Source organism: Neolamprologus brichardi, chromosome 6, assembly GCF_056152115.1.
Source record: "Neolamprologus brichardi isolate AB-2024 chromosome 6, ASM5615211v1, whole genome shotgun sequence".
Taxonomy (NCBI): domain Eukaryota; kingdom Metazoa; phylum Chordata; class Actinopteri; order Cichliformes; family Cichlidae; genus Neolamprologus; species Neolamprologus brichardi.
The window spans coordinates 17,278,097-17,303,526 of record NC_142109.1 but is presented as its reverse complement, the minus strand read 5'-3'; the positions used below and the strand labels follow the sequence as shown (position 1 = coordinate 17,303,526).

The following is a 25,430-nucleotide window of genomic DNA, read 5'->3' as shown; positions in this document are numbered from 1 at the left end:
TCAAACTGGACACATTTTGGGTTAAACCATAGTACAAGGCTGATGGGGTCGTGTAAACACGTGTGAACCATTAATTTGATTATGCTTTACTGCTTACTATTGTGCTTTTGTAATAGATTGTTTATGATTGTATATACTTTAGGTGACACCTCAAGTGTCACGAATAAAAGGCCATAGCTGAGCATACGTGTTTCTTTAGTCTTGCTTGTCACAACTTCTGACTAGCTCAGAGAAACGTAGCCCTCAAATTTGCACACACCAAGAAAAAAAAACTAAAGAAAAAACCAAATAACACAAACATAAATACTAAGGCAGTGCCCACAGTCAAACACAGACTGCTTATATCAAACACTTCATTTGCGCTCTGACAGCTAAGTACATGTCTTGGATGAAAAAAACTGACAGTTCAAGGTGACGGCTAACTCCAGTCAATCCAGTGTATTGCTGTGTGATGTGAGCTTTGAGCACTGGATGTGTGTGTGTTTATGTGTGAGAGAGAGAGCAAGAGGAAGAGCGTGAGCCCACATGCGTACGTGTCTCGTCTTTTGCGTGTGGTCTAGGTAGGGGGTAGCTGACAGGTGTCCCTTCTTCTTAGCCATGCAATTTATCAACCCTCTGGAGGTAGGAACCTTTGCCCGAGTGCAAACGTCCAAAACTCTCACGCTTCCCTCTCTTTCTAAACAATTAAACAACAAAAATAGATCAAACATTTCAAACCAAAAACCTTAGGAAGATAATAACGTCACTCTATAATAACAAAACCTGTTTTTTCTGCCCTGTCTCTCTCTTATTATCCATATGCTGACAATGGCAGCGAATATATTCTAACAAGAAAAAAAGAGGAGAAAAAAAAAGAAAGAAAGTCACGGCATGCTGAGCAGCCACAGAGATTTTAAATCTTTTGTTCTTTCTGGCTTAATAATAAAAAGTGTTTCAGGGCTCGCTATGAGCCAGCTGTCAGAAATAAACCACGGCTATCAATATCACTCCCCAGATATCATTATTTTAGTTCTTTTCAATTAATTATGAGAGCGTGGTAAGACGGCACTTTAGATCTCATTTCAGGGCCTAAATTGGTTTGCGAGCATAAAAACCTTTATTGTGTGTGCCCCACGGCACACGCACTGGCGCACAAAACAGTGTGAAGAGTTTAGTTATGGAAGTTAAATGTGGAATTTTGCAGCTGCAGATCACAACTTTTTGCCGGATATCAATCAGTTTATCATCGAAAGTTTTTTTTTAGGTAAAGCTCTTAATAGTTTGTTTCACTGGATGATTTTTTTTTCTTTTCATTGAAATGCACATTCCTTCACTTTCTCCTTGGTAACAGTAGCTTTCTCTGTGGGGAGCTCCTTGCCACCACCCCCGCCACCCTCCCACACTGTTCCCCTACCCCTCCAGTGCTATTCATTCAGTGCTGCTGTACCAAATCAGCCAGGGCTGAGGGCTTTGTGGGGAATGGGAGTGGGCTAAAGGGTTATGAGGGAAGCATGAACCATAGAGAATAATACAAGAATAATGGCAGGCTTTAAAGTTAAGATAAAGATCCTATTTTTTTTTTTTCTTCCTTTTTTTTTTTAGCTTCTCTTGTGTTTTTGTTGCTCTGGCTTTGCTGTCTTCATCTGCTTCATCTCTCTCTCCCGCTCTCCTCTCCCTCTCCTTGGCAGTGGACGGAAGGAGTCAGGGTGATAAATAGGTGGTGTCCGATGTGCTTCTCCTCTCCTGTCGTTCTTCCTCTCCTTCTTTTCCACTCCTCCTCTCCGGATTCGGCTCACCGCACTCCCCAGGCTTACAGCGTGTTCATTCCTGTCAGCAAAAAGCGAATCACAGGAACAACCAGATCTACTGTGCACATGTGCACACACACACACACACACACACACACACACACACACACACACACACACACACGTCGGCACACACACACAGGAATAAATGAAGAGTCACACACAAACATAGGCCACAGAAGGCCTGATGAAATAGGCCAATGGTGGTATGCTAATGTGTAAAATGTACTCTGATGCATAGAAAGCCACAGTACTTAGCAGTTCTTGTAGAAATACACTCACAGCCACAGTCTATTAGTGTTCACAATGCACATAGTCTGGATGAATTAGCATCACCAGTGGCCAGCATTGACACTGCAGATAACAATTTATCTCAGGCATTTTCATGCACACAGGACAGAGGTGTTTGGGTTATTTTGAAAGAAATTTGGAGAGAAAGAAAGAAATTAGGAAAAGTTGATCCGTAGTTAGAGCCCTGAAGCTAGAGCTCATGTTAGCTTCATTCCTCCTAACACCTACGGACATGTTTCCTTCAACCAGCCCCACATATTTAAACCTTGAAGATGGATCAGTCAAGAAGAGGCCCCTTGAATCTTCCACTTGTACAACTCCTATTAGGACATCTCAGAAAAGAGCAACATACCATACTCTGTTTTAGAGTTTGCACTAACACAGCTTGCAGTGTCAACGTACCCTCTCAAAACATTCCCATTGTGGTGCACTTCCCCTGACCTCATGTATCAGTGGAGTTTTATTGAAGAACAATTGGTGTAAGCATCCCCTCAATGGTGCCATGCATCACTTGTTGTATAATTGAAGAGGCTGGGTGCCTTTTAATGATCCCCTGGCTGACCCTGGGCCTGTATTTGCATTGTTTTTAGCTTAGCACATGGCTAATAGCTAGCCTAAAGGTAAGCCGGCCTTACTAAGGATCGAACACCAATTTCCTCCACGCCAAGGGCGAGCTCACCACATCATTTGAAACATAAGAGAAAAGGTGCACGCTCACTCACAAACGTAGCCACCCATTCTCTGCACTGCACAACAGACTTCCGCAGACATGTGCACAAACACACCGTATTACTGCACCTAGCATGTGGCCTCAGGGTGTGTTAAATAGGAACAGTGAAAGGTGCTATTTATTTAGATGATAAGCGTGAACCTGCTAATAGAAGGACTATGGGAAGTAGAACTGTGTTTTTCTCTTCCCCTTAACCTAGGTAGACTCCTTTAAAGAGGTCACAGACAGTGAAGTGCAAAGACAGAACATGGCAAAATAAAATTGAGTACAAATAAAACAGGCTAACACATCGACATGCCACACCCGCTGCCATGCCATTCTTTCCCCACCCTGAACATGTCTTTAAATTGGGTTATAAAAATGTGTATCTATTGGCCTTATATGAGAATCCAATCTTCCACAAGGAGGGGGCGAGCAACAGAGCAAAGTGATAAAAAACAAATAAATCAATTTAGTTGCCAGATTTATTTTCCGATCAGAGGGAGCAGTGAGTGATAAAAACTGTATTACACCCAATGCTAAGCTTCGCTTGCATTTTTTATTTATGTGAACAGAATCTGTGTGTGTGAGTGTGTGAAATATGTGTATGAATATATTTGTGCGAGATCGTTGCCTTTGTCGGCGGTGAGAGAAATGTTTTTGTGTGTGCGCTTAAGGTAAGTCACCTAGCAGATGTACAATGTCATAACTAATACACTGTAAAAGCCCACCGGGTTCCATTTAACAACAAAGAAATATCTACTATGGTATGTGCACAGATATAAACAATGTTACAGCTCCATCCCTGGCCCACTGCTGCCCTTATGCTGTGTCTATACTTCACTCTCTTTATGGTACTTATTATTGGAAAGTCAACAGGCATAAAAGGATAGGGAAGCCCAGCCAATGTTTTGGAGTGTCATTTGGCAGGTGTAGTGAGGAGGATATTGGGAGATGGGCAACAAAAAAATCGCCTCGATTCACAAAACTACATGGGAAATAATTCACTTGGACTGTATGTCTCTAGGCACTCAGCATTTAGAATGGGCTCTGCCACTTTAATTGAAAGGGAAGGGGGAGACAGGGAAAGAGAGGGAAAAGCTGTTACAAACAAGAGCATGATTTATGAAATCCATCCTTCTGTTCGTCCGAGCGAGCTCATTATGTATGCGCAACGGAGAGAGTGTGAGAAGACGGATGAGTCGTCCCCGTGGCGGAGGAAGAGGAATGGCAGCGCTAAACTCCGCCGGTAATCAACTGGTGAAATTAAACATCAAAAAAACAGGAATGATTGTGTGCGGCAAAGCGATTTGTCTGCAATTAGCGACCAGTCGCATAACTCACGCACAGGCACACATAAACACATTCAGTCTTAATGGAACAAGACATGTCACTGGGTGTGTCTTTGCGTGTGTGTGTGTGCAGAAATACGGTGCAGGGTAACCATAAAAATAGTAAGTTAATAAACTCGAGAGACATTAACAGGATCTGGGGCAATTGGTGAACAGCTACTTCATTTGTCAGCAGCTTTTATTGAACGCTTTCTGAAAGGCAGCTGTATTTATGACCTTTTGGCTGTCATTTGTTTACACTAGTTTAGGAGAACTCAGAAAGGGCGTCAAAACATAGCTATATGAAAACAGCTTATATGAAAATGGTAGATATAGTGAAGTTATTTCATGAGGCGTAATATCTGTAATGACAGGGTCAGGGTCGCCTTTTCTCACAGCTTAGGAGCTCTCTTTATTCCTTGATATTCTCAGCAGCTTTTTGATTAGCTCTTAAGTAGAAACTCCTAGTAACGCTAAGTGCCATTTAGGAGGACTAAGATAAGATGCTTTGTGAATGCCACCATTTTTGTGAAAGTGTTTTATGAATGTATCCTGCATCAGTATTTGTAGAATATCCAAATTACCAACACTCACATATTACCGTAGCAGAGCGTGTTATTTAGTTGTAACTAGATTTCCTTTTAAGGGCATTTTGCAAGTTGTGTAGTTTTTAGCAAACAGGTTGCCAGCTCTCAGATCTTTAGCTTTTTAACTCGAGTGTCCTGCTCATGAGGTCTCGGATCTCTTATTTGTGAATCAAAAACAGTTAGACAAAGTTGCTGGAGGTCCTAGGCCCTGTTTGTAGGATGTCATGCACGTATGAGCCAATAATGAATATAGCCTAATGTGTTTGTGTTGTTTTCATAAACAAGACCTAAAAAGCGTTATCCACAGGATCCGTGTGTGAGTCAGAAAATCAGAAGACTCGCACAAATTAAAGCATGCAACACAGTAGCAATAATTTCCTTAATTACTTTTAAATCTTCATTATTCTCAAAACACAGACATGATTGGTCAGAACCCAACAATAAATCAAAATCTGTGCTTTTCAACACCTCAGAGCTGACACGCTGGTTCTACGTTTTTTATTTATTTATTTTTATTTTATTCTTTTACACAGTGTCCATTTCTAACATTGAGTCCTAAACTCCATTAAAGTAGTTTTAGTACTGCTGCTAAAAACCTAATCATTTCTCAGTGTTCTGCCTTTATTCAAAATATAATTTGGAGTAGAGATTATGCCACATTAACAAAACAAATTACAGACGTTTGCCTTTAATTCACAAATATCATTGCATTAACGTTGTTTAGGAACTACAGCCATTTTTATGCATTTTATACCCCATTTTAGGGGCTCAAAATTTAATTGGACAGTTGACTGACAGGCAGTTTTATGACCAGGTGAGCCCTGTTCACTTGTTATTTCATTCCTTTCTCTTAATATCCAGTCGTGACACTTACACAGTACTTGTGGATTGTTTATATTTTCCATTTTGTCTTCTGTATAATCTTTGTTCTGTCATTTGAGTTTGATATTATAAGTTTAGAAGTCTTGATTATTTTCTAATACTCTGTTTGGTTTCTTTATTGTTTAATCTCTATTGTATACGGTGAGTCTTTGGTTCTTTGGTTAGTTTTAGTTGCTGACAACTTTGTGGAGTTTGTTTTTAATTAGCTCCTTCTCTCATTTTTTGTTTCTCCATCCATCTCATCTTCATTTATCTTTGTCTCCCACTGTTTCCTCATCTCATTCTTCATGTGTGGCAACTCTTATGTTCATAAGCATGTAGCAAGCATTAACACATTTTCTGTCAAACATGGTGGAGACAGTGTTGTGACATGGGCCTCTATGACTTCCATTGGATCTGGGCCATTGGTTTTTATTAATGATTTGACTGCTGATAGAAGTAGCAGTACAAACTCTGAAGTTTACAGATCTGCACTTTCTGCTCTCTGCTGCAAAACCGATCAGACAGAGCTTCACAGTGCAAATGGATAACGACCCAAAGCAAACTGCAAAAGCAACCCAAGAGTTCCTTAAAGCAAAGATGTGATATTCTTCAATAGACAAGTCAGTCACCTGATCTAAGCCCAACAGATCATGCTTTTCAGGTATTAAATACAAAACTGAAGGCAGAGAGACCCACAAAGTAGCAGCAAGTAAACATGGCTGCAGTAAAGGGCCTGGCAGAGCAGAACCCCACATTTTTCTAGTACCATAACTTGCTAGTTACAAATATTAGCATCAGACATCCAGTAATTGCAAAATCTGAAAAAATAATCAAAAACAATCACTTAATAATAACAGGATATGCGGGACATCATCAAAATGATTTTTTTCCTCCATTCAAAAACTCTCCCTCACAGCATATATAGGTATTTTGTAATCACTATAAACAATTTGCAGTGTGAGTATTTAAGAGAAACCATTTTCACGCATGCAGTGCACCCTGAACATTTCTCATCATTAACTGGCCGATCTGAATGCAAAAGTCTGAATCTGATATAACGCAGACTTTAGCACAGAGTTCATGTGAAAATACAGCAGCTTAAACGTCTGGAGAATTCACAGTGACCAAGTGGGCATCGGTTGTCTTCTGCCTGCTGCATGCTCTATGCGGGTGCCGCCGTAAGTGTCTCCAGTAGAGAAAATCAGATCCGTGTGATGTGTCTAATGAATTTGCCGTCATGTAATTTCATATTTTCTTCCTCCCCTCTTAATCATTGATTTTGCCTCCCCACTAAGCTTTAACAAACTCCTTTTTTTGTCTTTCAGATCTACTCCTGATGTTAGTACTGATACATACTTAATACTAAGATATTAGCTGGCTGGGAACCAGCCAGTCAAAAGTTCCCCAGCCCTTTTCTACACACGATACCACTTTTTTGGCTGTGCTAAAATAGTTTCCAGTTTTTATATGAATCAGGTTACGTCTGGTCTTTAAAATGAAAACTCCCGACAAGCATCTTTGGGCATTTTGAGAATTACACACACCCTACAAAACAAATCATATGAACATTCACGTATACTGGCAAGCCTCTTGCCCACTGGAAAAGTAGTTGCACGACAAGGTCAGCATATCCTGTCATTTGTTATTCACATTGAATTAACCACTGCTAGTCGAGGCTCATATCTCTGGTTTGCTTTGGAAAAGGGTCGCGATAGGAACTGATGAAGTCATGCAGTCACGCAGCAAATGTGGGTGTCTGCATCACTTCCAAAGCTTTCAAAGTTAAAATGAGTCCACAGAGTAACCAAAAGTCTCCATTTTAGGGATCCTAAAGCACTACAGCTACATGGATTTCAAAGGTTTTGCATCTCACACAAACATATTAGGGCAGAGTCAAACAAGACCATCACATTCCTCTGTCCCCTGAACAGAAAAGCATTTCTGTTCAACCCACAGGGGTGCTATGAGGGTGGGGGGCTTCAAGCATCTGATGATTTGTGTGAAGTGCTCTTGCAGTATGTTGGCTCTTCACCTCATGCCAAGAAGCAGGTGAAATAGAGTTGACCCTGATGCTGTTTTGCTGCAACATGCAAAGGAAATGGAATCTCACAGGGTTCATCAAGATCACACAAACCATAGGGCCGAACCCAAAACCAGATCTACCAAAGTCTCTTTTTTTGGACAATACCCGAGCCTCTCAATCTCTATTTACCCCTGCTGTCTTCAATCTATCTTTTCCTCCCTACCTCTGACCTTTTCACTTTTGAGATCCTTCATACCAATCTGCTCTTTCATCATGTCGTCTATTCTTTCTCAATCCCGCCATACTACTGACCTTTCAGTTTCATTCTTCCTACATTTCTCTGCCTCTCCTTTCCTCCTGGTCTAGGCTGTAATTCAGCTTGTTTCAGGGCCAGTTAGGCAGCCAGTGGAGTTAATCTGTCTTTTCAGGTCATAAATCACTGCTTGGCGTCTCTCTCTCTCTCTCTCTCTTCCTCTTTCTCTATCTCTCTCTCTCCCTTCTTCTCTCTCTCCCTTTTCCTTGCTCTTACCTGCTGCTCAGACATAGAGTATACTTTGAGGTTATTGTGCCTGACAGTCAATGCTGGTGTTCTTTGTATGCATGCTTGTGTGTGGTTATCACTTCTTTAACGTCCAACAGATAGAGAGTGAAACTGCATACTCTGAAAGTGCCACAGCCAATAAGAAAAGACTGTTAAAATGTCAAGACCAATCAGAAGTGATGCTTCTCTCTGCGGTGCAGTTTGCAACTCTGTGTGTGTGTGTGTGTGTGTGTGTGTGTGTGTGTGTGTGTGTGTGTGTGTGTGTGTGTGTGTGTGTGTGTGTGTGTGTGTGTACGTCAGCCTTTTTGCCAACACAACAAGAGCATGCTCTGGTAACAGATGGAATCTACTGTCTGAAATTTCAATCAAAAGCTGTGCAAAAAGAAAAACATTTTGAGGTTAAAGACATGCTCTGTGCACGTGCGTGCCCATGTGCGCATTTCTCTGTGTGCACGCCTGCATGTGCTTGCTGACATGTGTACAACCGAGCAGGTGCATGGGAAACTGTTGGCCTCTACAACAGACAAAACCACATCAGGAACTAGAGTGGCGGAATTGATGGGGGAAGAAACGCAGAAGAAAGAAGGGGAAGGAGAGAAAACAGATTAGCGTAGCAGGAGGGAGGAGAGAGAAAGAAGGGGAACGCAGGAGGAGAGTAAAGTTGAATAGCAGGAGGGTGGGAGTTGGAGAGCGGGTGAATGAATGTGTTGTGAATCTATTGTGCCCGGCCCCTGAATGGAGTGTTAGTAAGCTAAGTAGTAACTGGTGATTTACTGCTCCAAGGCCATATCAGCTGAAGTGGCCAAACAATGCCCTTTCGCAAGCAACATTTACCAACTAGAAGAACCGTGTAGGACTCTGATCAGGATCAGAAGTGGAGCAAAGTGTTTGGGAGGATGCTTCGCTAGAGAGGGTGAATGCAGGGGCAAATGCTACCCAGGCGGATGACTGAAAACTGAAAAATCAGGGAGATTTTAGTGACTTTTCCAGTGCATTGTTTAAGTTCTGAATTCCATAAGAGAACTGATGGAAGATGAAGAGGTGGTTATCATCATATCAGCAGTGTTCACATGTATCACACAGCTGGATTTGTGTGCATTTAGTTGTGTATCCCTGGAAGTGGGGATTGTATTTTTCTAATTATATTTTCAACCACACATTTCTCTCTCTCTCTCAGCTTCTCACTTTCTCTGTCAGCTTTTCCCTCACACTCAGTAAAAAAAAAATTGAAATGCCAGTAATTATGAGCAAAACCTCCCAGCTTGGGGACCCTGAATTCAGACCTAGCCATGACATTAGAAAAACAAGCCCCGTGACGAATGAGAGAAAATAGACAAGTAGCAGTGTGTGTTGGTGAGTGTGTGTGTGTGTGTGTGTGTGTGTGTGTGTGTGTGTGTGTGTGTGTGTGTGTGTGTGTGTGTGTGTGTGTGTGTGTGTGTGTGCATGTGTGCGTCCTTAGCTACATGTCTGCCATTCTTATTTGTTGAGAAAGGGAGATTTAGTTGACCACTCTGACTCTGTTGCACTGCAGAATTGCGATAAGGACCACACACACACACAATCATTCATCTAATCTCTAACTCCATTCCTTACTGCACTGCATTGTTGCTCTGCATATATAGTAGACTGCAACCAAGATAATCTGCATCAGAGTTTCTGCAGGAGTGTCACAGGAAAGGGACACTCAGAGAAACATGATCTCTTTCCACACGGAAAAGCACACACAAGTGCTGCATGAGCAACAGTTGGCTCTAACTTGCCACCAGAAACCCCACAAGACCTCCTTTCAGAGACCCCAGAGACCTCAGCCTCCATCCTAATACTCCTCCATCCCTTTCCAATTCATCCTCTCCTCAGTTCTGTCCCTCCCCCTCCTCTGCCCTTCCCGCCCCAGCGAGTTCTCAGTTCTGACAGAACAGTTAATCATACACTCTCTGCAGGGTCTCATCCTAGGTGCGTGCATGAGGCGAGGGTGTGTGTGGGTGCGTGCGCACGTGTGTGTCTGTGTGTGTGTCCGGATGTACACCTTCATTTTCAGCAAAGCAGAAGATTCATCTTTCTCACAGCTATTTTTCTCGTTTTATTTCACTTAAATAATCCTTATGTCCACGCCTTCATGAACAAGCACATGCAACTCAAACAAAGTTTTTCTTTTCAAATACCGGACGTTACAGCGGAAAAGAAAAGCTCGCCGTTTGGTGAGAATTTCTCTCTGGCTTCCTAGCTGATTGGTTTCATAATTAATCATTCATTTTCATTTCATTCACAGCTACAGGAGGTTGTTGATTAGATCAAAGAAAGAGGCTGTTGAGCTCGATTCCTTCCACGCACTTTTTCAGAATTTCTGCGAAATTCCACTCAGAGTGAAACATGAAAGCAGCGCATGAGTAATGTTAAATAAATAAATAAATTAATATATAAATAAGGCCTGCATATATTCTTGATCAGGCTGTTATAGTGGCAGAGAGAGTCGGCCGCATGTGTTTGCTGTGAAGTGATTTCGGCGTGTGGTGGAGTGCGCCTTTAATCGGAAGCAAAATGATGTGAAATCTTGTCTGTGGAGGAGGGTGGAGGATTTGGAGAAGTCCTACTGTCTCAAAAACAGAAAAAAACCTGTTTAAAATGGAAACCTGTTACTTACACTGAACGTTGCCACCTTTGCGCGTAGTGAGCGATCTCCAGCAATGCAGACCAAGTTGTTATAGGAGGGAGTTATGAGGAAGCCTGTGTTTTATTTGAATCAGCTCTTGCAAGACTTGGAAAATATCTCAGCTAGTGAAGTGTGAACCCACTGGGCTTATGCTCGACTTTGATGCGTGAAACTACAAATGTGGTGCGAAATGTGTCTCTTTCAGTATGCTGGTTCGATTTTAAGTGGACTTTTATTGGCGCTGTCAGCCAAGAGAGGAGCAACCTGTTGACTATCTGATCAACTCAGTAACAGACCAGAGAATTTCCATTAATGTCTGAACTTTAAAACTGTTTTTGATGCTGCAGCACAAATAAATATCTTCACAGTGTATGATTTTAAAAGCTTTATGGCTTTTGGTTTTTAGAAGAGATCTACGGGATTTTAAAAAAAATGACTACATTAATTTCAGACAGGCGTGTGCGCCTTTGAAACAAACAGAAAGGGTGGAAAAAACATTCATCAAAGTGCAGAGAGGATGAGCCAGAACAAATATCAAATATCGCCAAAAACCACGTGATTTGCTTGTAATTGTCTCTGGAATGTAAATCTTCCAGTTGCAGCTCTCTGATACACACCTTATGTTTTGGGTATTTTCAGTTAAATTTTTATAAATAAATGAACATAACTTTGATGTGTTTTATAGATTTCGTTCACCAGGCAAACCTGTTACAAGCTTTTATCTCTGCCAAGGAGATTATGTTTTTGGTGGCGTTCGTGTCGTTCTGTGTGGAAACATAAAAACTCGAAATGTTTTGAATGAATTCTAATAAAACTTTGTAGGCGTGCTGAGTGGAGCCATGTTAACAATCCACTGAAATTTGGCTTACATCCACGAAGGTCTTCAAGGTGTACTCAACGATTGATTGGTTGAAAATTGACAAAAAGACTTATAATTTAGAAACTATGATTCTTGCTAGTGTGCTGTTTCATTAACATTAACAAAATGCACCCTATAAAGATTTAAAAGTTTATGTTACATCTGATCTCTGACCTCTCCCTCAAGGTCAACAGATTGATCAGAAGGTCTGCTGCTGCCTGCATACAGACAAAGACTGAAACAGGAAAAACCAGCTTCCAGGGTTATTTACAAATGGGACAGTGAGGCTGAGGAGGTCCTGCAGGACTGCTTTGAGACAACTGACTGGCAGATATTTGTGGATGCAGCTGATGGCAACATCAATGAACTCACAGACTCTGTCATTGGATATATTGGAAAGTGCATGGATGATATCATCACAAAAACCACTGTCCGCATATATCCAAATCAGAAACCCTGGGTAAATAAAGACGTTCGCGCCAAGCTAAAAGTGCGGACCTCTGCCTTTAACTCCGGGGATGCTGATGCTTATAAAGCAGCCAGGTATGACCTCCGAAAGTCCATAAAAAAGGCCAGAAAGGACTACAGGGACAAAATGGAGCCCAGCTACCACAGCTTTGACACCAGGCGACTGTGGAATGGACTGCGCTGCATCACTGACTACAAGAAGGTCAACACAGTCAGTGTTCAGCCCACTGCATCTCTCGCAGACGAGCTCAACAACTTCTATGCTCGTTTTGATGCAGACAACAGAGAGCAGATCCTCTACCCTCAGGAGGACAGTGAGGCTGCAACTTTAACTCTGAGAACAGAAGCTGTGAGATGGACCTTTAAAAAGGTAAATCCTCACAAAGCTCCAGGACCAGACGGCATCCCATGCCGGCTACTCAGAGTGTGTGCAGACGAGCTGGCAGAGGTGTTCACCAACATCTTCAACCTCTCCCTGAGGCAGTCAGTAGTCCCCACGGCCCTCAAAGCATCCACCATCATTCCCGTTCCCAAAAAATCAGTGGTCTCCTGTCTGAATGACTACCGTCCTGTTGCACTGACATCCGTCATCATGAAGTGCCTGGAGCGGCTGGTCAAAGGTCACATCTGCTCCTCCCTCCCTGACACACTGGACCCTCTTCAGTTTGCCTATCGGACAAACAGAGCCACAGAGGATGCCATCGCCCTGGCAACGCACACCACCCTCACTCACCTGGAAAAAGGGAATACATATGCAAGGATGCTCTTCATCGACTACAGCTCTGCATTTAACACCATCATCCCCTCGAAACTTGCCACGAAGCTCGTCGACCTTGGGCTGGGAACACCAATCTGCAGATGGATTCTAAACTTCCTCACAAACAGGCCCCAGGTGGTGAGAGTTGGTAAGCACACCTCCTCATCACTCATCTTAAACACAGGTACGCCACAGGGTTGTGTGCTTAGCCCCCTCCTATATTCCCTGTTCACACACGACTGTGTTGCTAAACACGAGTCCAACACCATCATCAAGTTTGCTGATGACACAACCATCATAGGCCTCATCACAGGCAATGATGAGACGGCCTATAGAGAGGAGGTGATGGCGCTGTACGAGTGGTGCCTGGAAAATAACCTGACTCTCAACATCAGCAAAACTAGAGAGATGATGGTGGACTACCGGAAACGACCAGTCAGAGAACACCAGCCCATCCACATCAACGGTGTCAAGGTCGAAAGGGTCAGCAGCTTCAAGTTCCTTGGAGTCAACATCACCGAGGACTTCTCCTGGACCCTTCACACAGACACTGCTATCAGGAAAGCTCGCCAGCGGCTTTACTTCCTGAGGAGGCTGAGGAAGTTTAGCATGAACGCCAACATCACCTCAAATTTTTACAGGTGTGCAATTGAGAGCTTGCTGACGAGCTGCATCACAGTTTGGTACGGAAGCTGCTCTGCCAGCAGCCGTAAAGCACTACAGAGGGTGGTGAAGGCAGCAGAGCACATCACTGGCACGAGGCTTCCTGCCATTCAGGACATTTACCTCCAGCGATGCCTCCGTAAAGCACACAGCATCATCAAGGACCACAGCCACCCAGCACATCAGCTGTTCTCTTTGTTACCATCTGGCAGACGTTACAGGAGTCTGTCTGCTCGGACTACAAGACTTAAAAACAGTTTTTACCACCAAGCCGTACGACACCTCAACCACAACACTTAAACACACACAACACAGCACTCAGAAGCTACCCTGCAGCTTCACAAGTACTCTGTTTAATCTGCACTGGTCACTTCACTTTATTGTCATTGATATTTATATTTAAAGTGCAATACTGTAATTTTCTGCTGCTCATTCCTGTGCAATATCCCATCTGCCCTCCCGTCATATTTCTTTTCAAGATTTTCTTATTTAATCACTAGTGTACATATATTTATATTTATAGATACATATATATTTAGTCATCTTTTCTCTTTTACCATGTCTCTCTAATATTTAGCTCCTTACTATTTTTATATTTTTATATTTTATTTTATTATATTTTCTGTACTGTATCATGCTGCTGAGGGACTGCTGCTCGTTAAACACATTTCATTGCAATGTTGACCCTGTGCTAACTTGCATATGACAAATAAAACTTGAACTTGAAAAAAAAAAACTCTATTTAATACAGTGTTTCTCACTGCCATCGTTTGTACTGACAACATATAGGCATACAGGAAATATAGATTTGTGGGGAGAGATTGAGTAAGAGATTATGACTTTGTTTTATATATTACAGCAACAGGTTATAACCTTTTAAATGAATAACAACTGAATATTTGTATTTTTAGGGTAATAAATAAATAAATTTGTGATCAAAAACTTGTCATTACTACCAACCATTAAAACAAATGTACTAAACTTGATTGATTGATTGATACTAAACACTGAAATGAATGCTGTACTTGTTTTAAATCCACATGACAAATAACAATAAAAAATCATACTACTCAAAAATATGTCAAATGGATTTCAACAGGGCAAATAACAAAATGCTGCACTTCTTTGCAGTTACATGTTACTGCACTACAAACTTCTTAAAGTTCATTTACAGAGAACAATGAAAAAATATATATAGAAAATACAATAGCACTTCTTACTGCCATTATTTGTATTGACAACGTATATGCATATAGGCAATGATATATGTGGATTTAAATCTCAGACTTCTTCTTTAATGTCACGTAAATTCATTACAATTTTTTTTAAATCAAATTTTCATGATTTTTTTGATCTTCAAAACTATTTTTAAAATTCCACTGCCTTTTTTTGTATTGGTAATATTTAGGAAATACTGGCATATGGGGATTGTAAATATCACATTATAGTTTATATCGAAATATGATGTCACATTTGACCTCTGACCTCACTTTTACATTTCAATTCAATTCAATTCAATTTTATTTATATAGCGCCAAATCACAACAAAAGTCGCCTCAAGGCGCTTCATAGATACAGAGAAAAACCCAACAATCATATGACCCCCTATGAGCAAGCACTTTGGCGACAGTGGGAAGGAAAAACTCCCTTTTAACAGGAAGAAACCTCCGGCAGAACCAGGCTCAGGGAGGGGTGGCCATCTGCTGCGACCGGTTGGGGTGAGAGAAGGAAGACAGGATAAAAGATTTTACATCTGCCTTTCTTTCAAGTTGACCCCAAAATGTGTTATATCTTTAAATAAAGTAATGTCAGTAGAAAGAGAATGAGCTTCCAAGTTAATTAGAAATATATATCAGTATAATATTATATGATAAACTCACATTATTCATGTCCGGTCATTTACAGAACAGTGCCTATTGAGCATTACCTTCACCTACATAATGTTTGTGTAATCAAAGTAGACACATGTGACCTTTTTCTGATTTTTCAGCACTACAAACTTAAAGTACTTTAAAAAAGAACAAAGAAAACTAAATGGATGTATACAGTTTTATTCCACAGTAAATACTGCCCAGGGAGTTAGCAGAGGTTTGTCCTCTCTGAGTGCTTCTAGTTTGGTTATTGCATTGTTGATACTTGGATGCATATGTGCAGATTTTAGTTACTAACATTTTCACTCATTTTAATGTTTTTCCATCAGTGAAGGCAAACATGATTGTTAAGACCAGTGCAGTCAAGATGACTTTGTTCTTTAAAGTGTATCCATGAGGAGAAAAATGAATTGCTTTGTTGCACGTAACACATGGAAGAGCGTTTGGATTAACATTTGCTAAAGTAGTCAACCAAAACGCTGAACTTCTCCAGACCACCTTCTCACATTCTCGTGTTACATGTCCTCAACTGGAGTCTGCAGGGCAAACCATCTTTCTTCTCCTTTGTGCTGATATAATATGCTTAGGGACACACATCCTCTGCCTCGCACACTCACACACGTCAAACACGCACACACCCAAAGTGCACATGAAAGTGTGGGCGTGAGCGAATATTAAAGTCAGCAATTTTGAGGTGCGAAAATTGCTCTTGCTCTCCGGGATATTTTTAATTTCCTATTAAACATCATTACGCTTGCATGATTATGCATGAAAGCCACACCTATGCACGTGCTCACACACTCACGCTCCCGACGCACACGCACCCCCTGACAAACTCGGCAAGTTCACATTGCGTGACTGACCATGTGATTCTCATCCTTGTCCTTCATTTCATTAGACAGGGGGCTGAGAGAGCTATTCTGGGAGAGAATGGTAACTCTTTGTTGGTTGCTCAGCTGAAGAGACGTCTCCAATAGCAACTGAGACCTATGGCCTGCCCCCCGTGGCGTCCAGCGCTCATACTTGTGGCTGTGAGTGTCCACGTCTGCATGGATTCATCCCTCTGTGTGTGCCGCCTTTAAACTGTGTTCTTGCACGCATGTTTATGCGTGTGCGGACGAAAACAGCGGCCAACTCGTCTGTCATAGCGGTGCACAGCAAGGGATGAACTTGTTAGTGTCAGCTGAAGATGTGAAAGGCGAGCAGAGGACAGGAGTGATGTGACTGTTATTGATCCTGTCTGGTAATTACAGCACGATTTATTACTAGAGGAAGATGGGTGAGGAAGCAGAGGAGGAGGTATCATATTTAGTTTGGGGTTGTAAGTCAGGTTTTTGGCGAGCGTGAACAAGGTCAGAGAGACAGAGACGGATCACTTTACCCTTCCTTCCCTTGAGCACTGTGTGATCTGATCGCTGTTGTGCTTTCTGACATCCTCCCCCTGTACTTTCTCTATCTCTCTGTGCTCCTTCCTAATTTTCTGTTGTTTAAATTCTCATACAACCACATGATATGCGGCTACAGCACCGCCAGACTGGTGTTTGTTTTTCTTAAACGCTTGCGCACACGTCTAGTCTTACCGCTACTCGGTGGCTTTTTGTCTGTCAGAAACATCACTTCTAATCAGCGCTGAGATGAAGTGTTGATATGATATGAAATGAAGGTGCGCTCCGTCACTCTAACAAGCAACAAGCCTGCCAGTGTTTGTGGCTTGTAAAAGTGTGGGAGTGTTGGGTTGTTTACAGAGATGTGTGGGCGTCAAGCATGATCTTGTGGGTACGTGTGCGCATTTATGTGTGTTTCTGTTTGCGTGGAGGCAATATTGTTCCTGAATTTGTCAAAAAAAGCCCGTGTTCTTATTGGCGAACCACATCCTGTCTGTCAATGAGTCACACGGAGTAAACAAAGTCTTACCAAAACACACTGCTGCAATCCTGCTCACTGTTTGCACTGCTGAGACATGGAGATCTTTTCCACCTGACCACTAAATGTAATCTAACGAGGCCGCTGGATGTAAAATCTGTTTTGCTTCATTTCTGCTGTATAAAATTTGTTGGAGCTGAGAACTTTAATAGCCTCCATATTTTCCCCCTCACATTATACAGAAATCCCTGGAAGCATGGGAGGTAAACAAGTCTCCATTACTGCGATGACTTCTTGCATTTTAACCTTTGCTTTCTATTACGTATTATGTAGCACTCTCTCAGTTCTCTGTTGCTGCTCAAACTGTATTGGCAAACTTCAGTACTTGGGAAAAATAAATAAATAACTGTGAAACACACAAGTCTTTACTTCACAACAAGCTCCCTATCTGACCCAACACTTAATATAGGTTTACTGGGTGTGCAGAGCACTAGGATTAGCTTCAAGTAACATTTTATCGAATGTTGTGTAGGTGCTGTTTTTATTTCTTGATTTTTTTAAAAAAGTTTTTTGTGGTGTTTTTTTGGGTGGGGGTGAGGGGAGCATGTTAAGACTAGAGGCAGAGACAATGGCAGCAAGCACTGATCATAAACTGTCTGGCTGTGTCACACTGACGCAGATACCTGTGAAATAGCTGTGAATTTATCTAATCATTAATCAGATTAAATGCTACTAAACCTCACCTGAAAAGCTGTTGCTCCACCAAGTAAACACCTCAGGAGTGACAGCAGCAGAGGGAGATGGCACAGTACTCACGTTGGTAACCGAATTATTCAATCCTCTTGTTTATTCCCTGATTTACAATTTTAATTCGTCAGGAGTAAAATTCTCTTGTGTTTGCTGGAGTTTTTAGAATTCTCTCTCTGCACCGGTGATTTGAACATTTTTCCAGGTGTCTGACATTCAAAACTCATTGTTGCCGTTTTTGGTCTTACACCTTTGCACCCTGTAGTGCTGGGATGTCAAACAAATTTTGCATCGAGGGCCACATGCAGCCCGCTTTGATCTTAAGTGGGCCGAACCAGTGAGACTCCAATTTCTGTCATTGTGAATTAGCTCAACTGCACATTTAATCCCTGAGATATCTCAATATAAGGAATCAGAAGTGCAATTTCAACAGTACGTCTCAGATTTTCTACATAATAAAGAAATGCTACTGAAGTAATGCAAGAAATCTGACTCTTTGGGCTTAAATTGTTAGAAAGTCATGTGTAAAATTACATAAAAAGTTGTTTACTGTAATTCTAAAGCTTTTTTTTTTGCTTATTCACAAAAATAAGCAGTTTTATTTATTTATATATCTGTTTATTTATTTATTTTACTATGGGTACATTGCAAAAAAACAGACATTTCTATAATAGACAGTTAAGAAAATAGAAACTTTTAAGTAATTTAATTAATACTTCATTACTGTAGAATGAATGGCTGTGGGGGAAGGCTTTATCAGTAGGACAAGCTGTCGAATTTATGAAAATACAGTTAAAAGTCCAAAATTTATGTCCTACTTCAAATTTTCCAAAGCCATCCAGTGGGTCGGATTGGAGCCTTTGCCAGGCTCATTTTGACCCCAAAGCCTTATGTTTGACACCCCTGCTTCAGTGAATACACAGTAGCTGTGGGCTTATTGAATGACATAGCTTCAGGCCTGTTAATTTCATTTATAATTTTTCTGTAAATTGCTCTACAAAGCATCACTGAGCCCTGCTTTCACTCTGGCTTTTTCTTGTAATGAGAGAGAACGTGTACAGTTGTGCTATATGAGTATGTTATATATGTGGTATGAGGCAGGATAAAATTAGCAATTTATCCGTGTTTGTAAAATTAAAAAGAAAGAAAATGTGATATTATTCATAACAGACTATAGTTGCTGCTGTATGTTGCTATGGTAATCCTGCTACTGGCAGCCTTCCAGTGATAGATTGATCCAGGACTGGTTATTCTATACCAATACACTAGACCCAAAGATGGGAGAAGAAAATCTTTCTTTCTCCGTGTGCGTGTGTGCATGCATGTGCTTGTTTACTGTTGTGTACGCGTATCTTTGGCTTATCAATCTGCGAGTGCTGTATTGATTGGCCAAAAGATATTTCCTCTAATGTGCTTGGGGATGATGGGTAAGGGGGGAGGCAGCTTTCACTTAGCCTCCAAGCTCTTAAGAGAACATCTATCTATCAACATTTCCAGGCAAGGGGAGGGGTCAGGAGCGGGTAGGTAGTTTGATCTTACTGACATACACACACACCTACACACGCACACACGCACACACACACACACACACACACACACACACACACACACACGAAGAAGAAGAAGAAGAAAAAGAAAAAGAAGGAGCAGGAATCATTGAAATAGCACCAGCATCAAGCAGCCAACACACCTTAGCAAAGCGAGCATGTTGTTGTTTACACTGTGGGAGGCAAAGAGCTGATACATCTCAGAGAGCTGCTGCTTAGAGCCATAGATCCTGCGCTTTGTGGAAACAGCCAGCAGAAGAGAGTATCGTTAGTAGTGCCTGGGCACAGGTTCCACTGTGTGTTCAGTGCGAGCGTGCAACAATCTGTCCAGTGTTTTGTTGTGTTTTTAATTAGGACTGTATAGTGTGAACGATGCTCTGTGTAGATGCCTGCTGCTCCGACTCGTGCGACTATGTGATGCATCGTGGTGATAACGTCCCCTCGTCCCCCTCCTGCTTTTGCACTTGAGCTCCATTTGCTCTCTTCAGGGCCTCGCAGAGGACCAGAGACTCGCAGAGCCACCATTTAGCTCTCAGCAGGGAGAGAGAAAAGAGGGGGAATCGGTCGCTCCTCCTCTCTTATCTCTCACTTAACAAAAGCCTCTGATGAAGACAACAAGCATTCTGCCTCCCGCTCTCCATCTCTCTTGCTCTCTCTCATTTATCTCCATGCTCTCCTCTGTTGAACAGTCAGGGTGCTAGTTGAACATGGCAGCTCTGACACTTTTCACATAGTCCTTTGTTGCGTGTGCGCTCTCACGTGCATTTGTGCGAGCGGCTGCATCCTTTTGTGTTCCGCTGCGAGTTGGAGACAGCGTATACTTACGCATGTGTGAGCTTAGCATTCTCAGCACTTATTATTCTTGGGGTTTGTGGCAACGGGCAAGTCTGTAATTACCTTTAGGGTTAGCGCAGTCCCGCTTGCACCCTGCACACAGCTGTCTGGTTTTCATTTCTGGCTTATTGTCTCCAACTAGCACCATAGCAAGGGCCGCTTCTTCACTTGTAATGTGGAGGAAATGGGTGAACAGCCTCTCTAATTACACTTCACCCACTGACACTAATTTACATACAAACACAATCACACTCCAAACCTTCATTATCTCTGGATTCCATTCTGTAGGGCATGATATTTGGCTGTTATACGGTATTTCATTCAGGCTCTGTTACTCACCATCACCACTCAGTTATTATGGCTAAAGTGGGAGCCACGAATTGTGGAACTATCGACTCGAGTATGACCCAAGAGTGGGGAAAAAAATTCTCAAAGTGTGTGAGAACTCACATGTTAACAGTTTGAATGTTTTTTCCACCGCGCTACTATGTGCACCTTAAAGTTCTTTGCATAAAGTTTCCGGTGAGGCTCTCTCTAAAGCTGATACATTATCTTTATGCCGTATGCTCTCTGTCGAACACACACTACTACAACCAGCTCCATTGTGATGTGAATGAGGGGCCCACCAGCTCCATGGAGACTTGTGTGAGCTAGAGTGTGTCGCTACAATTAGGTTAAAGAGATTGATGAACTACTAGAATGTAAAAAGGGAACAACTTAAAGAAAAGATTAAAAAAGAAAGAAAGAAACACGAACACTGCCCACCCCACCAATACCCCTCATGGTTGACAGGCTGTGACTGTTTGATGGACATGTACAAAATCAGTCACGTTGAGGCTGAATCACATGTGGGCAAATATGCATGAGTCAGGGTGCTTTGAATAGTGATTATAAGACATTTCCCGGCACTGGTCATATTCTTTGGGACGCGAACCTGGCTGCAGTCTAAAGCGTTACTCCTTTCTTCTTATTCTTTCATCCTTGAGTACTATAACTTGTCCGATAAGAGCGAGAGAGAGTCGGTAAAAGCGCGCCATTAACTTGCACCGGTGCGTATCCGTGTGTGACATCCCTCATCCAACTAACACCAACTAAAGGGCCGTTGAGCTTTTACCGGGACCGTGATCGCTGATGCCCGAGAAAAAGGCTGTTTGTGTCAATCAAACCGAGCCCCAACCCACCCCTCCTTCCTCTTCTATCTCCCACCTCCCTCTCTCTCTCTCTCCCTCCCTAGCTCGCCTCCACTCGTGTAGGCGCTCTTAAACCGCGGCGTTTACGCGCGGCAGCCAGTCGTTTACGGGCACCTCCTGCGTCTACGGATATCTACCAGCTAATCTCCACTTTAATAAGCTGAGATAAAGGGACAAGTGAGCATAGCTCGCACCGAGAGAGGAGACAGCGGGGGGAGGGAGAGTAAGAGAGAGCGAAGAATGATGAAAGAGGGGAGGAGAGCGGATCATTCCGGCTGGCCGCCCCTACTGCTCTAGTGGAGGGGAGAGAGGGAGAGAGAGGGAGAGAAGGAGAGAGAGAGATGGCACAACGCCTCAGCATCCGAAACACACGGGAGTGGTGCGCCACCGACTCATCCGAAGCAGCGTCGCACACTCACCGCTCCCCTCTCCCCGCACGGCGGTGCCTCGTGGTCGGTTAAAGGTAAGTGGGCGAATCGGTTCTATACATAAAGTCCAGCGTGAGAAAGCGGATTGGAAAACTCTTTTGTTGCCTGCTGTTAAGTTTGAGTTAGCCCTTTTTCATTCGATCTGCCTGAATCTGTGGTGCGTGTCACCTGCTTTTTTTTTTTAAGAGGTATTGTTGTCTCCGTGGGTCCAACAGACGCAACACTAAATTTGTGTTTTTTCTCCCACCCTCTTCAACCTTCCTAATATAGGTAGAAGAACTACACTGTTATTCTAAAGCTTCTTTTTTCTTTCTTTCGGATTTTAAAGAAAGGTCGCAGATAAAAAAATATCATCAGTTATAAACCATCAACAGTTATTTTGTGACAAACACCAAAATTTGATTTGTTTAGCTAAAAACTGCAGTTTTAAAAAATTCAAAGCTTCACAAACTTTTTGTTTCATATTAAAATTGACAAAATGTGCAAAGCAAGAGCTGTTTCCTATTCTGTTTTTCTTACTAACGACAACAGCGCTTTAAGTTATTACAAAAGGGGCGAAAACTTCCACATGAGGCGTCCAACTGTCCATGTTAATCCAATTCCAGCGCCCTCCTGTGGTTCCAACAGTGGGGCACATGCATGCATGCATAGAGTAACAGGTTCAATCAGCTCAACCATGCTGTTGAGAAACTCACCTGTCCCTAAGTCATAGGCGCTTCTTTATCTTACGCTCTGCTTCTAAGAGTATCCTCCGCATTTTCACGCGTGCGTAACTTTTGAACACATTTATCAGAGCTACTACTCCCAATTCAAGTCCCAGTTAGGATGACATATATTTTTTTCAAGTAAATCACACAACTATCTTCTTCATGTTGGCGTAGAGATAAAAAGAATACATTTTCACATCATCCCCGTTTCATTTTCTGGTGTTATATTTAAAGCCCCCTTCCTCTGCGACCTTCTTGTTTCTCGTGTTCACTAAAAGCAAGGAACACAGAAGGGTGGAGAACATGAGGAAAGACTATTGATATTCAAAGAGACAGAAGGAGAGAAGAAGAAGGGTGCAAAATGACAGAACTTGGATTGGAGGATGGGGGGGAGAAAGAGTAAGAGATGCTGTGGGATCTTTTTCTCTCCCTGGCTCCCGGCAAATACATTAAGATGCTAATCCTGGTCTTTTTTGTCTCTTTCTATAATTCATTGCATTTTTTCCCCCTCTCTGCTCTTTTTCTCTGTCTCTCTTATTCTTACGCTTTTCTCCCACTCTTCATTTCCTCTGTACTGTCATGGACTCCCCCCAGATTAGTGCTCCTGGCAAAAGGATTCCGACTCTAATTTTGTGGTATTTCAGATGATTAGGCTCAGAAATAGGACAGAGGTGCACAGAGTTTGGCGCAATTAGATGTATTCTCAGTGGAACTTTATAGGAGTGATTAGTTGAGCCCATATCCACCTCCCTGCACAGCCATATTAACACACAACCAGCTGTTGTTTATTCGCGGGGACTGACTTTTGTGTTGTATCTGTGCTTTTTTAACTGTGATGTTATTTGTGTGTGTGTGTGTGCCAGAGGTTGGCTAAGCCCTAAGGATGCGAGTTGTTTTCAATCAGCACAGTAGTTACCAGCTGTGCCCTCACATTCCCCAGGGTGGCACAACCAAGGTACACACACACCCGCAAGCAGGCACGCAGAGAACTAATGCATACTATTCAACCTTGCCCGGCAAATTCACTCCTTCTTCTTTTCTCCTTGTCCCCTTTCCCTGCAGATATTAATCATCGCCCACCTCCATCTGCGCACGTGATTCCACTACGAGGACTGGGAGTCGAGCACCTCGGCTACTTTGCTTCAATCAAGACCTTTGTTCCCTGACATCCGGCACAGCTCCCTTATCCGACTGCCATGGTGACATGACACACACCTGAGTGGCTTTGTGGGTTTGCTCCTGTCTCACGCCTAGTCAATCGCTCGGGTTTCCAGAAACGCTCTGTCTCCTGGACTCGCTCGCTAGACTTCAACAAACTACAAAAGACGTCACTTCTGCCTGCGCACGACCCCTCAACAGGTTGCAATGACTGTGGCCGTCCGATTCCGCCGCCATTTACGAAGGCTCTTGCTCTTATTGGCCTCTTGCTGTCTCGTCTCCCTGCTCCTCTCTGCCTATTTTCTCTTTACGAACTCCTCCCCTTCCATGCAGCTCGGACAATCCCCTGAGCCCGCCTGCTCTCAGCCGCTCTCCATGTCCCCGTATCGTCAGCTCCCGTACCCCTACCCTCCCAACCCTCCTCACACACATGTCTACACTGACCAAGTAGTTTTGGTGCTGGTGGAGTCCCAGTACTCCCAGCTTGGCCAAGACATTGTAGCTATACTGGAGTCTGCACATTTCCAGTTCCGTATGGAGATTGCTTCAGGAAAGGGCGACCTTCCGCCACTTACAGAAAAGGGCCGTGGACGATTTTCGCTCATCATTTATGAGAATCTGTTAAAGTATGCAAATGCAGACACGTGGAACAGACAGCTGTTGCATCAGTACTGTACTGAGTATAGAGTGGGCATCATCGGTTTCTATCGCTCCACGGAAAACTCCCCATCTACTCTCAAACTGCGAGGACTACCGCTGGTGCTTAGGACCAACCAGGTGCTTTGGGACTGTTGTGTGGTCTCTAGTTCACCTCTTCTCCACCTTACCAAACCCGGGACAGATCGAGGACCTTTACCCGGTGAAGACTGGACTTCATTCTCCTCTAATCACTCCACATACCAGGCGGTGCTGCACGCACGGGCTAAGGAGGGTGGAGGCGCAGGCAGCGGTGATAATTCAGGGCCTGGGTTCAGTCAAGGCCTCCAGGCCACAGTGGTACAGGACATGGGACTATACGATGGGGTGAGGAGAGTGCTTTTTGGCCAGGGACTGGCCTACTGGCTCCACAGACTCATCCTGGTGGATGCCATTTCCTACCTCACAGACAGGAAGCTTACTTTGGGTCTGGACCGGCACATACTGGTGGATATAGATGACATTTTTGTGGGGAAAGAAGGGACACGCATGAATGCCAAGGATGTGAAGGTATGATGGTGCTGGGGCATGTGTGTGTGTGAGAGATAATGTGAATTAGAGAGAGAAAGATAGGGATAAGGAGGATGAATTCATGTCGGGTCAGTTGAGTTGGATTAGATTTTTCATTCTGGTATCAACTTCTAAAAACAGTAATTGATGGCAGTGCAGCGGTGGAGATAAGGAGGTTTTTCCGATTGCACTGTAAGTCACCTCAGCAGAAGATTGTTCCAGGAGAGTATTTTAGAGGATTTTTTTTTTTTTTTAGCTCGGGCATGAGTGCTTTGAGGAGATATTTGGAGGAGCTTTTGTATGTGTTTAAGGCCCCTGTGTGTTTGTTGTATCAAGTGCATATTTGTTG

General features: G+C 42.8%; 2 protein-coding genes across 4 annotated transcripts in view; both read left to right on the top strand.

Moving 5' to 3' along the window:
• The first annotated feature begins 3,950 nt into the window (after positions 1 to 3,950).
• On the top strand, positions 3,951 to 23,883 carry LOC148102517 (uncharacterized). Its single transcript, XM_087842411.1, has 3 exons — positions 3,951 to 4,036; positions 11,871 to 12,730; positions 23,780 to 23,883. Exons 1-3 carry the CDS (start codon positions 3,951 to 3,953, stop codon positions 23,881 to 23,883), a joined length of 1,050 nt encoding a protein of 349 aa, XP_087698537.1.
• The window catches only part of ndst3 (N-deacetylase/N-sulfotransferase (heparan glucosaminyl) 3), a 48,039-nt gene continuing 44,260 nt past the window's right edge, over positions 21,652 to 25,430 (top strand). For 2 of the 3 annotated variants that reach the window (XM_006787182.3, XM_006787184.3), the window contains exons 1-2: positions 21,652 to 22,045; positions 23,780 to 25,081. In XM_006787182.3, the coding sequence (XP_006787245.2) occupies positions 24,083 to 25,081 (999 nt within the window). In that variant the 5' untranslated portion in view covers positions 21,652 to 22,045; positions 23,780 to 24,082. Of the gene's footprint in view, positions 22,046 to 23,596; positions 23,673 to 23,779; positions 25,082 to 25,430 lie in introns of those variants that run through there. The other variant, XM_006787183.3, reaches the window with a different exon arrangement.

What these genes read in the sequence shown, in the direction of transcription:
- LOC148102517 (XM_087842411.1), top strand. Translation starts at nt 3,951, where the DNA reads ATGTATGCGCAACGGAGAGAGTGTGAGAAGACGGATGAGTCGTCCCCG. An exon ending in GGCAGCGCTAAACTCCGCCG is followed by an intron (nt 4,037 to 11,870) that starts GTAATCAACTGG and finishes GCCTGCATACAG; the next exon opens with ACAAAGACTGAAACAGGAAA. An exon ending in CCTGGAGCGGCTGGTCAAAG is followed by an intron (nt 12,731 to 23,779) that starts GTCACATCTGCT and finishes CTTTCCCTGCAG; the next exon opens with ATATTAATCATCGCCCACCT.